The sequence below is a fragment of the Castor canadensis genome, chromosome 13 (genome assembly GCF_047511655.1).
Source record: "Castor canadensis chromosome 13, mCasCan1.hap1v2, whole genome shotgun sequence".
Taxonomy (NCBI): Eukaryota; Metazoa; Chordata; class Mammalia; order Rodentia; family Castoridae; genus Castor; species Castor canadensis.
In genome coordinates, this window is record NC_133398.1 from 7,501 (window position 1) to 21,222 (window position 13,722).

General features: G+C 43.7%; 1 protein-coding gene across 10 annotated transcripts in view; it reads right to left on the reverse strand.

Annotated features, from left to right (window-relative positions):
• Positions 1-10,523: 10,523 nt before the first annotated feature.
• The window catches only part of Cacna1b (calcium voltage-gated channel subunit alpha1 B), a 166,920-nt gene continuing 163,721 nt past the window's right edge, over positions 10,524-13,722 (reverse strand). For 9 of the 10 annotated variants that reach the window (XM_074052690.1, XM_074052689.1, XM_074052686.1 and 6 more), the window contains one exon: positions 10,524-13,662. In XM_074052690.1, the coding sequence (XP_073908791.1) occupies positions 13,132-13,662 (531 nt within the window). In that variant the 3' untranslated portion in view covers positions 10,524-13,131. The remainder of the gene's footprint in view (positions 13,663-13,722) is intronic. The other variant, XM_074052691.1, reaches the window with a different exon arrangement.

A 13,722-nucleotide genomic window follows, 5' to 3' on the forward strand; every position in this document is an offset into this window, starting at 1 on the left:
TTCTGCTTCTATGCTTTACTACATTTATTGATTTGTGTATGTTGAACCATCCTTACATGCTTGGAATGACACCAACTTGAACATGGTTTTTGATATTTTTATTGTCTTGCTGATTTTTATTGACAAGTATTTTATTGAGGATTTTTTGCATCTGTCTTCATCAACAATTTTGGTCTATAGTTTTCTTGTGCGTGTGTGTGTGTCCCTATTAGGTTTTGATATCACTAACACTGGCTTCATAGAATAAGATTGGGAGTGTTCCACCTCTTTCTGTTTTATGAAATAATATGAGGGGGATGGATATTACTTCTTTAAAAGTTCTGGTGGAATTCTGCAGTAAATCCGTCCCTTCCTAAGCTTGTCATTGTTGATTCAGTCTCATTGCTTGTTATTGATATGTTTAAGTTTCTTATATCCTCTTGGTTCAATTTTGATAGGCCATACGTGTTCAGAAATGTGTCCATTTCTTGTAGATCCTCAAAAAATTTTTTGGCATATACTTTTAGAAAAAAAAATTTCTAATAATCTTATGAATTTCAGTGGTACCTGTTGTAAATCCCCTTTTCATTGCAAGTTTTACTTACTTGGATCTTCTCTCTGTTTCTGTTGCTTAGTTAAGGATTATTCTGGTGATCCAAGACCTATAGATCACACTGACTGCTGCTTTCTGAAATCCTGCGTCTGGGTTCCTGAACCTCCACTTTTAAAGGGAATATGTCCTCTGTTCTCCAACATGTCACAGAATTCTTTCCCTATCACATAGAGCCCTTAGAGTGGCTTTTTATTTTATTTATTTTGTCAGTGGCTCTCTCCTAGAACCAAACTGTGTCTCAAGGCAGATGCCCAGAGTCAGGACAGTAATATTACTGTAGACTCCAGGAGATAGGAAAATGCAGGGTCCTTTAACTCCTGGAGAGACAATGGCTATTCAAAAATCTCTCTTGGAATGTCGACATTGATATTACTAGTAAGCCTTGCTACATGTTCAGAAACCCAGTCTCCACCCCAGAACTATGAAATCCTAATTCATGGTTGTACACAGGAAGGTTTGACACATACTCTTCTAACTCACTGATTTTCTTATCTGAGAAATATGGATAGATTATCTTGTATAATATAAATGTACCACTTAAAATATATATTCTTGTCTTGATGCCTTAACTTTGCTTTTATGTTACCTACACTGGTTTTGTGGATTTTATGTCATCCTCTTTCCTCAGAGTTAGATAATACATCACTGTGTTAAAAAGTATCTTATTTAATAATTAAGGTCATTTATCTGTATCAGCACCAGTTTGCCTAACTCTCTCATCTTGGATCAAATCAAGAACTCTGTCAATGATCACATGGTCAATGTGCTATTTATTCACTTATTTTTATTCAGGAGCTTTTGACCTTCAGGGATGCGGCCACTGATTTCTCTCAAGGGGAGTGGGAATGCCTGGACCCTGCACAGCAGAATTTATATAGATATGATGAGACAACACAGAAAACTAGTTATAGGAAGAACTGAGACTGGAAGTTAGGAGGTAGAAACTGGTCAGGAAGGACAGAGACAGGGAGAACTCAATGGAAACTTACCAAGAACTCAGAGAAAAGGTAAAAACTCACTCAAGTCTTGAAACTGCTGAGGCCTGTGGTGAATCACGCTCTGATAAGATGCTCAGACCGCAGAGCTGATTAGGAAAGAAAAGATGCCCATGGATTGACACAGATGTACATCCAGCGAATGGACCAATAATGCAGAGACACACCAGCTGCCCTTCAATCAGGAAGTAAAACTCCCAGACAGAGATTCCAGGATCTGAAAAGCCTTTCTGAGACCCTTTCCCTGTATGTGGCAGCTTTTCTACTTTTTTCCTCTTTGCTTAAATAAAGCTCTGCTTTTCCTCTCTGCTTTAATAAAATTCTGATCTTTTGCTCACCCTGTTGTCTTTCATTCTTTGATCACACAAAACAAAGCTCCTGGAAAACACCACCTCACACACAAGACCACCACACCATTTTGGGGGCATTGTCCCAGATCCTAAAAGGGTAAGTAACTCCAGAATAATGGCCTGTGGCTCTCTTTTATTTTCAGAACCCTCATTGCAAGTATAGTACAGTCTAGCAAAATTACCGGATGCCAGTCAGGCAATTAAGCAACCACAAAGACCAGGAAGAGACTGTTCACTGACCAGAGCAACTCCCGAGTGTGACTGCAAATCTATGGCTCTTTGGACTCCCAAGATCCTTCATTGGTTCTGAAGCCCCATTCCTTGCTTTCACTCTCCTGGATTACCTTTGTCTGATGATGGAGGGCAGCCTCACTCCATCTAGTACGTCTAGATCGTGGAGCACTGTCCTCAATTGGATCTTTGACCTCTTGGGTAGAGATAACCTATAAATTCACAGAGCAAAAGCAAAGAAATCCTCCTTCTTCTCTGTTGCTATGCCTATCACTTTTGTTAACCCCCCCACACCACCAGACCTCAATCTCTGTCCCTCAGACCCCTGTTTCTTCCACCTTATCTCCCTTAAAACTAGGAAGGGAACTATGGAGTGACATTAGATCCACTGCCAGGGATCGAATGCCCCTGATGTCCTCCTCATCACCATAAAAAGGGGGCCCAATCCCCCAGATTCCAAATGGAATCACTGAGAACCATGGGTAAACTTACAGACCTGCATCTTAACCCTGATGAACCATTTCCTTTTCTGTGCTCCCCCAAATTCAAAAAGTTCCAGAGACACCAGCAATGTCGGTAAAAGAAAATAAATCCAACGATAAGCTGGCACTCTCTTGTCACACACAACTGAGGTGATGAATTGGCAGGGAACATTTCTCCCTTGCCAGGGACAAATATGGAAGCTACAGGAGACACCTGAATGCTCTCTCTTTTGTCACTTCAGATGAGAAATTCCCCTTCTACCATATTTACTCCTTTAGAATGTATTCTGAACATTTGGGGCCAACTTGATCCACAGTCACTGAAAAAGAAGCATCTGATATTCTATTGCACATGGGCCCTGACCTGTACACAAACTTAAATATATGCCATTTGTATCAAACACAGCAATAACAAAAATAACACATAAAGATTTTTGAATCTTGGCCTATTCTGCCTCTTGTCTGCATTTTTTCTTGCTTGCACTAAGATACTTTTGTTTGTATTCAAGGTCATTTTAAAGTTTTGTTATTTTACCCAGCCCTAATTGTGATATAACATTCTGTAAGTCTTAGATGCATGTAAAAGAAAGAAGAAACATATGAGTTTTGTTTTAGTTTTTTTTTTTTTGAGAAAAAAACATAACCAACAGTTCACCTAAAGTGGACAATGTCATGGGATGGGAGCTGCTCCCAGCTGCTCCTCAAAGGAAATACCAGGATGCCTGGTAAGCAAAGGCAGCCATGACTAAACTCAAACATCCCTTAGGGTTAACTGTAAGGTTTATGCATTTATTCAATACTAAGGTTAACTATGATAAATGCCAATAATAAACTCATCTATTCTGTCTAGGAGAGCTTTTGCTTTTTATGTAAGAGAGGGAACATGAGGCTGGCTCCATTCCTTGCAGTCTTCTGGGGGAAGCCCATGGAAAGGAGTTTGCCTGCTGAGAGGTAGGGACATCACTTGATGGGACATGGTGATAATAACCAGACAGGCCAGTGTTGTCTGTCCTGGATGGACTCAGCATAGTCTATCTAGCCTAAAGTCAAATAAATGCCTATGCCCATCCATGAAAACGTTTCTATTCTGTCCTTTTCTTAGAGGTAGACACTGTAACCTGATGGTCATATAGGAAGTACTATTAATGTTCCTGACAATTCTCCCTCGGAACGACTATTTAAAAATTGAGATTTAAAACTTTTAATTCTACTTTATAATAATGTGTGGCCAAATCTAAAATTAAAGGTTTTACTCTAAGGTAGCAACTAAATTAATATGTATGAATGACCTCTGTAAAATTGTGATGCTGTTGCTGACCCTTTGTATATTAAATGCATTTCTGTTCCTCAAATATATAAAGCCTTCTAAAACGTAAAGTGTAGAAACACACTGTACCAAGCTGGTGTCTTACACACTGAAACTGTTAGTGATGATAGCATTTGCAGGCTTTTGTGCATGTGTTCCTAACTGTAACAAGGAGAAGTTAATGGTGCTGATATAATGACATCCTTCATAGTTATCCTAAAGTGCTGTAAACAATGGAAATACCTAGACTGTTCTGTTAGTTCCTAAACTGTCAAATTTAAAACATGGCTATTTTAAGTTTTTTGTTATTGCTCCATCTGGAGCATTTGCAATGAAATCCATGAAAACTGACTCTAAGAAGTACTTATCTGTCAGTTGAGTTAGCTTTTAAATATCTGCTTTTTTGGGGTTTTATTTTGTATTGTACTTGTAAAACTTTGTACCTGTTATCTATTAAGATTTTGCAAGACACCTTCTCACAAACGGCTTGAGAATTTTTGAGATGCTAAGACATCACCTGTAGGACAGATGATAAATTTAGACTTATAAATGGACTCCAGGAAAGCCCAGCCCAAGAGCCACTACTTCTAAGACTCTTTGTTGCTTAAATTTGGCCAAAAGGGTCTTATTGGCATCAACTCCCAAAAAAAAGTTAATCCTGTGATGAGGGACCAGCAAAATCTTTGGAGAAGATTGTTCAGAGACAATTGCTCAGAAAAGGGGAAAAAAATCAGAATTCAAAGGGAGTCACTTGTGCCAAACCTTTCAAAGCTGAGAAGTTTAAAGAAGGGGTTCTTATACATGTATGACTATCTGGCATTAAAGCCCTTCTAGGCACTTCTGGCAGTAGGCAAACCTTAATTTTTGGCCAGGGCCTTCTACTTAAGTAACAGAGGCAAAGTGAGTATTTCTAATGGCTCCAGATGTGTCCTTTTGATACTTATGGAGTTATTTATTCCCTCTTGTATCCTGCTTTATTAAGGTGTTTCTAGTCTTAGGCTTAAACAAGGGGTTTTTCGGACTTACATATGTCAGGTATTTGTCCCTTTTTGGATACTGGTCTATTACTGGCCAAATTCGTTCCAAGAGAGTTCATCTCCTCACTCTCTTGGCTGTCTTTAGGACAACAATGGGTTTGGGGACTAGAATGGAGGGCCTAACTGCCCCCCTTACTTATTACCACACATTGTCCCGAGATCTACGGGAGAGCCTGGATGAAATTTCCCAGAGCTTGCTAGGAATTCAAGGTCAGGTAGATTCTTTGTCAATGGTCACTCTCCAAAATCATTGCAACCTAAATCTCCTAACAGTGAAAAACATGAGTTTTTCTGGGAAAAGAATGCCACTTCTATATTAATCAGTCAGGCATCATCCAAGATGCAGCTAAGAAATTGGCTCTCAGATCAGGCAAGGACAATGAGAGTGTGGATCCATCACTTAAGGTTAAATATCTTAGTTGTTCCCTTTCCTGGATCTTCTTGTGGGCTTACTCACACACCTTCTGTTTGGTCCATGTGTTTTCAACTTACTGGTAAAATTTGTTTCTTCTCACCTAGAATCCATAAAGTTACAAATGTGATGGAAATAAAACCAGAGATGCACACTTGTTACCAGGGGCCCATTAGATAGGCCCTCAGAAAGATTTCCCTGACTGCCTTTCTCCTCAGCATCCCATCTCAGCAGGAAGCATCTGGAGTAGGGTTACCTCTTCAGAGGAGGGATTGAGACTGGAAGTTATGAGGTAAAAACTGGTCAGGAAGGACAGAGACAGGGAGACCTTGATGGAAAATTACCAAGGACACAGAGAAAAGATAAACAGGTGTTGGAAGTGGGGAATCTTGAAACTGCTCTCTGGTCCTGAAACTGCTGACGAATGTGAATGGCTGGTGGTGAACCATGCACTGATAAGATGTTCAGCCAGTGGGCTGGACCTCAGACCTGATTAGGAAAGAAAATGGGGGCACACACAGTACTCTTGTGATGGCCATGGATTGACACAAATGTACATCCTGTAAATGAACAAATAATGCAGAGACCCAATCAGCTGCCCTTCAATTCAACCAGGAACTAAATATCTTTATAAAAAACCCCTAGACCAAGAGATTCTAGGCTCAGCCTTTCTGAGACTGTTAGAGCCAGTTTGGCTATTTTCCTGGGATTTACTGTATTTGGTATTCACCTTGGTTTCCCCACTCTGAGTATATAAGCAGCTTTCTGCTAGCTCTGTCTGCAACACTGCAGCCACCTGCAAAGTTTCTGGCAACTGTAACCACATACTAAAAGGCAGGGCAGTAAGGGAGATAAGGTGCAAACTCTTGTATTTAACCAAGCCCCTGACACAGACGGGAGCTCAGGGCTTTGAGAAATTATCTCCCCTGAGTCTACTAACATAATAAACTCCCTGCTTCCTGTAAAAATGGTCTCTGTGACTTTGTTTCCCTTGTTGTTCCCACAAGACCTCTCCCTTGTATGTGGCAGCTTTTCTACTCTTCCTCTCTGCTTAAATAAAACTGCTCTTTTGCTCAGCCTGTTCTCCATGACTTTCATTCTTTGAATCCACAAGACAAAGTTCCTGGCAAACACCACAGTACACGTGAGACCACCACATCAGAAGCATGTATGAAACAAATCTAGAACTGAGTTTCTCCCTTCATAACCAATTAGGAGCCATTAGGTAAAGAAGGAACCACTGAGATCAGCAGAACTCTGTGCATGTGACGACTTAGTTTAAATCCTTGCACCAGGAGACTTAACTAAAGTAATCTAGCATGGCTTCTAGCATAACGGTGTGTCTTCAGAGTGACTCCAGTAGCACCCCGCCTCCACCACATCTATTAAAGCATCCCTGAGTGTTGGCAATAATGGCGCCGATAGGTTTCAGTTCTTACTGCACCCTTAAGCTTCTGTTTTCCTGGGTCACGGTCCTGCTCCCAGGGTCAAAGTCATTGAACCAAGTAATACAGCTAGCCATGTCTGTATTTATGGCTACGTCTGTATGTCCAGGACCTTACTAACAGGAGAAAAAAAGATAAGAGACACCATGGCCTCATTGCTGCTCTCAGAGAGGGCCCCACCCGACTGGGGCCTGAATCCTGAACTTGCTACAGTGGTGGACAGGAGGGGCACTTCTGCAGAGAATGCTTAAGGGGGGGACAGCCCGGGAGACAGCCCACCCCCAACCGGGACCCTGCCCTCTGCAAGGGTAACCACTGGAGGTCTAAGTGCCCCCGTCACCAGATGGAAGGCGAGGTGCCACCTCCTATAGATTGATAGGTCCAAGCCTCCTGTCCACGTTCCACTTCTTGGCATCAATGTTGAGGAGCCATAATGGCAGAAAAACAAAAGGTCATTTTCCTCCTAGACAGTGGAACCTGTTTCTCTGTTTTACCTTTTTCTCCTGGTCCCCGGCCCAATAACAAAAATTATCGTTCGGGGCAAATCTGGCCAGCCCCTAGAGCGCTAATTTACCTGGCCTCTAGCCCGCTCTTGGGGAGACCTCATCTTTTGTCACTCTTTCCTCATAGTACCTAAAACTCCAGTGTCCCTGCTGGGACAGGATTTACTATCTCAATTAAAAGCTCAAATTCTCCTCCCCCCAGGCAGCTCTCTCTGCTGCCCCCTCCTTCAGGAACAAAGAGATTCAACAGCGTGGACTGATGAGATGAGTGTAGGGGGAGCCAGGACGGTCCTCCCTATTCAAATAAAACTCAAAAATCCCTCACAGTTTCCATACTTAAAACAATATCCCCTCAAGCCTGAGGGAGATGAGGCCTCATGCCTGTCATAAATTCCTTAAAACAACAAGGGCTACTAATTAGTTGCTCCAGCCCCTATGATACATTTAAAATTCTTATAAAGTTAATTTAAAAACACAAGCTACAAAGTAAACAACTGGAAAGGATATAGATCGGTAATAAATGTATTTTTGAGAAGTTAAAGGAAAAAGGAATGGGTTTTTTGGATGAGAAAGGATTTTGTAAAGAAGGGTTTGTCCTAAAGATTGTTTCAAATAAGAAGGATAAGGACAAACCATCAAAGGGTTTAGTATGTTGTATGAAGGTCTGAGTAAGTTTTAAAAGTGTATAATAAAAAACTTCGATGTGTGGTAAAGCTAAAGTTGAATATAATCTAAGAGTTGCCCAAAAGATTTTTAGGGTCATGTCAAACTAAAATCAAATCCCCTGTCTATGAAATAACAAGGTTATCTTAATATTGTTCTGCTCTGAGTAACATCTACAAAAAACCGTTACAGAGAAAGATTTTATCAAAGAAATTATTTGTGTTTTCTGCTGATCTTGTCAACCTTTAAGTACTACTAAATCAGAGTTCATTTACATATTTGCTTATGTGTCTTAAATGACCACCTTGTAACACTGTTATGTTATACTTTATCTAAATATGGTACAAACATTTAAAAGGTTAAAATTGTCAATTTATATAAAATAATGAGCTAAAGCTCTCTTTTATCCAAGAGTGTTACATTTAAATCCTGACAGCCCCGGCCTCCCACAGGTCACCTACCTAGGTGTGGCCTTAAAAGGAAAGACTCACTCACTGAGTCATAAATGCATCAACCCAATCTTCGGTTTCCCAACCCCCATACCATAACACAGCTTACAGCTTTCCTGGCAGTTATAGGATTTTGCAGAATTTAGATCCCTAGGTATGCAGTCCCTGAACAGACACCTTTTTATGCTCCTCCTAATATTCCTATTTGGGTCTTAGATAATGCATGGTCACCCATTTCTCTCTCTGTAGTTGGAGGACTCTTGAAATCGTCTAGGGGACATTTCACAGTGGTTCTCCTGGTCAATGCCCATCCTGATGCCTGTGTTCTCGCTCTCCTATTCTTAAGCTTCTTCCCTTGTATCATCTACATGTCTGCTCTTGTTAATCAGAAATTTAACCAGTTGTACCTCCAGGGACACCAACCTCTCCAAATCAGAAGGATAGTTGGCTGATACCCACCATGCGGAGGTCGGAGGATTGACTCGAGACTCTTTATGACCTATGGCTACAAGGGACCCTCATCAACTTCAGGGAAGAGGAAATTTTCACCTTTGGAGCCTGGGTGTACACCATCATGAGGGTCACCACCCCAACATTGTTTGCCAACTAACCCTCCCTTCCCCTACGCCACCCCTTGCCAGCTCGAAGAAGCCAGAGCGAACATAACGCTCCCCTTCCTTAACAAACAAAAAAGGGAGGAATGTTGGCAATAATGGCGCCGATAGGTTTCAGTTCTTACTGCACCCTTAAGCTTCTGTTTTCCTGGGTCATGGTCCTGCCTCCCAGGGTCACAGTCCTGCCTCAAGTCTAGCTGGAACCCTCCTTCTGCCCCAACCTCCAATCAGCATGAACCATAAGATCCTAAGCAATCAGATCATGCTGAGTCCCACTGAGGGGTATTTAAACCCTGGCCCCTCCCTCTTCTCTCTCTCTCTCGGCTCTCTCCCTCTCCCACTCGGCAATAAAGAATCTCGGCCAGATCACTCCTCTCCACGTGGTCATTTTGGGGCCTACATTTCCTTACACTGAGGAAAGCTCAACACTGCCAGGGAAACTTACTATGCCCTAACCAACATCTGACGACAGGGTCCTGACCTTTTCTTGAACCATTTACTAAGAAGGGGTCCAACAGAAAATACTGTACAACTGAGAACCTGACAGCAACTTCTTTGAAATATAATTAAGGAGGAAAAAGAAGCCCAGTGTGGTGCACACTCCCTGTAATACCAGCCTTGGGAGACTGAGACAGGAGGATCATGAGTTCCAGGCTAGCCTGAGATGCACAGTGAGACCCTGTCCTTAAAAAAAAAAAAAAAAAGAAAGAAAAGGAAAAGGTCTGAATCTACGTTTCTGTAGAAGACAGAAACCTTAGACCAACACAGCTGGCCTAACCACATTGACACTGACCAACCCTTTTTTCTCCCTTTAAACTCCCAAATCATAATGCAGCTCAGCTCTTCACTCTTAGGTAGTTACTGAATCAAAGCTGCTCCCACCACCTTAATACAGGCTTCATTTATCTCTGACGCCATCAAAAGTGGAATTCAAAATACAAGAAAAATGAGCCAAGGAAACCAATTCCCTAAGACTGCAACTCCTGCACACATCCACAAGCACGGAAGACCCACGCTCAATGCGGCCGAGGAACCCTCCGGGAAGCGTAGTCCTTGAGACAAAGTGACTTTACCGGGAACTACCCCCGCTCCATGATCAAGGGTTTCAAGAATTTGAATGCCTGCACCTCCGTGCCACTGTCAAGGTGAAAAGGAGAAACTGCGGCTCAGAAGCAAATGCCCCAGCCCTCTGGAAGCCGCAGACTCCCCCTGCCGACCCTCACCCCGCACCAAGGGCTTCTGGGTGGTGTCTCTGTCCTGTCTGCGCAGCCGACTCCGCGGGGTCGCGCACAGCGCGGGGCGAGCACCTGGAGATTCTAGGCAACACTCGCCGTGATTGTAAAGCACGGCGCCCGCTTGTCCTGGGCCTTCCCGGCAGTGCACCCCTCCCACCGGCGCACTAAAAACATGGTCCCAGCAGGTACCACCCGGCAGCATCATGGGGTTTTGATTTTGATTTTCTTTTTTGCTAAGTTTTTATTTGAATCCAAGGACTTTGATTCATACAAAATGTCATTGTAGAAACAATAGCAGAATCCAAAGTTTGGCTTGTAAATATTACTCAGGCAGCAAACTAATCACAGGATTTTTTTTTTTAAAATAGGTCCCAGTTGTGTTGCATGATTGGGTAGCGTGGGCTCGCTCACGCGCTCTCTCTCGCTCTCTCGCGCGCTCTCTCTCTCTCTCTCTGTCTGTTAAATATAAAGTTTTGCGACAAACCAATTTATATCAAATATAATTAAAAATTAACAAATGGATACATTGTATCAAAAAGTATGAAGATATACATTTCATGCACATACTTATATAATGTATATATGTATATATTTTACATGCACACATAACTTGTTCAAACTACAGCCACTGCTTGACAGGTTCCAGATGCAGACAGCTGGTTGATGCATTTCAGTTTGGCAACTCACTATGAAATTTCAGGGGAAACAGACAATAGCTTGAGAAGAGACAGTACAAAAACAAACCCAAAGTCAGGAAAACAAGGCATAATGTCTCCTTTTCCTCCTCCCTGTAATTTTCACTAACGTCGATGCCCAGGAGAATTCAGACAAGCCAGCTAGGGTCTAAAAGAGGATTCTCCACCCGTGACTGCCTGGGAAGACAGCTGTGATTCTACGTGGAATGTATACATTCGACACCCAAGAGAACGTTGGCTGGGGCAGGAACAGAGACAAAACGTCAGTATCAAAATGCACACCCTTCTACTTTGCAACGAGTGTAGAGTCACATGCACAGTCCAAGGTTCCTATTTAATTTTACCCTATTGGAATAAAATACTCTGTTATGTTTAGTTTCAGAGTGTTGTGCCTTCATATAAGGAAATTCTATTAAAAAAAAATTTGGTCACAATCATGCTGAAACCTAGACCAGGTGGTGGTCTTGTGTGTTTTGTTTCTATTAAATGTGTCTTTTGTTGCATAGCCCTATGGTTGAGGACATCCACTCACTGACCACACCTCCACATACACTCAAATGATCTGTGAGCACACACACACACACACACACACACACACTCACATCACACAAAACTTCTGTGAGAAAAATGGGGAAGAAGCCGCTAATCCCAGAGAAGTCATCTGAAATTTCAAAACGGAGGACACACTGATGGACTTGTCCACATGTACCCTTTCTTCTGTGAGTCTCCAGCATCTGCACACCCCGAATACCATCCTGAGTATGGGCTTTCCCTCTGGAGAGTGGCATGAGGTGAAGTTTGCTTTGCTAATCCTTGCCTAGGACTGAGGACACATGCCAGACTCTAGATATACAACCTTAGCCGAGGAGCCAATTTCCCTCTGCCAGTAACCTGCTGTGACGTTAGCTGGGGCTTCCCCTTCCTGCCCTAATGGCACAAATCCACCCCTTCAGTCACCATCCCCCTCTTTACCACTAGCCTGTGCTCCTACAACATTCAGTGAAAACTTACTTCACACACAACAGAGATCATGCCCTACTTGGCAGGCATCCCATCCCTGAGAATCAGATTTAGAACAGATTGAAAATGCCTCACACAAGCACACACACTGCTGCTCTGTGGCTTCCCCAGAACCCCTCATGGGAGGAATACAGGACACAGCTGCCTGCTTCCAATTGTGATGTGATACTGGATGTTATCCAGTGCTCCTAGGACACAAGCCCCAGGAGCTGTTCTGAGCACTTCTCACCTAACCCTCTGTGATGGTTTACGAGGCTTTGCCTCATACACAATGCCCAGGAGCCAGAGGTCAGGCACTTGGTCAAGCAGCAGGATCCAGGGTTTTCAGGGGACCACTCGGGCTGGGCACTGTCCATACAGGAATATCTCCTTCCACAAGTCATAGAAACACATAACCTTACAAGCTGATTTTTAAAAGTTACATTAACATTAACTTCCCCATTTTTCTTGTTTTCTATTTATAGATCAAGTATATAGAAATGACAAAAAGTGAAGGGTGTTGTGACTAAAAACCAGAATCAACAGCAAGAACATTCTCCAGATTTGGTCCCTTTAGGGGCAATGGTGTTGGGGAAAGACAGAGCCACAAGTGCATTTCTACGGACATTTGCTGTTCAATGCCAAGAGCAACAAAGGACATGTGATCACTGGCAGATGCTGCTGGCCACAGCAGGGCTCCTTTCCTTGCTTTCAAGCATACCCTCCCCTCCATAGCATACATGTGGATAAATGCTACTCCCCATGAAACTTAAGACTCCCTTTACCCACCCCGATGCTACAGGCCACGACATGAGATTTGAACTTGCTGGGTCCATCTCAACTCGGCCACCTTCTGCTTGGGATCTGATGGGTGGCATTAGACCCAGGAAGGCAGCACACGGGGATAGAGAGAGAACATCCCTCTAAGAAAGGGCTTTATTAGTCTATCCAGTGTAAAAGAGGAGGGAGGGAGGGGAAAGTAGAGGGGAGCCTCTACCACAGAGGCCACAAGGCGAGGCCCCTCCTCCCAGGGCTGCAGCCCTGGAGCCCAGTGTGGATGATAAAACTCATCAACTGGAGCCCGCGCCCACTACGAGCAGGTGTGTGGGTGGTCGCGGTGCAGCTAGCACCAGTGGTCTTGGTCAGGGTGGTGATAGCTGTGCCGCGCCCGGACACCAGTGCTGAGTCCCAGAGTGCAGTGGTAGCCATTGGGCACACGACGGAGAGGGTGGGACTGGGAGGTCAGTGAGGACACATAGGAAGTCCTGGAGGAGCGGCCTGAGTTGGTGGCCACTGCTTCCTCGAAGGTGAGTGTGTCCTCAGGCAAAGTATGGGCAGAAGCCTCGCTGTCCAGACGCTGTCCCAGGTAAGGGTCGGAGCTTATGCGAGAGCCGGCAGCCAGGGGCTGACTCAGAGGGTCTCTCTGGAGTAGGGCGTTGTGTTCGGAAAGACCACGGCTTAGCCGGCCAGGGGAGAAGGCTGGGAGGCCACTCTGAGCCCCGGCAAAGTGGACAGGTGAGGAGTTGGCCGTCTTGTAGGTGATGCTGGGGCGGGGGGTCAAGGGGGTCTGGGGGAGCTGCCTCCGCCCACCTCGACCTGGAGTGCTAGCACCAGATGTTGACAGCAAGGGGCTCCCATTAACTGAACCACTGCCCTACATGAAAAGGAAACAGCAGATAAAAAACAAAACATCAAACTCAACAGAGCACACATG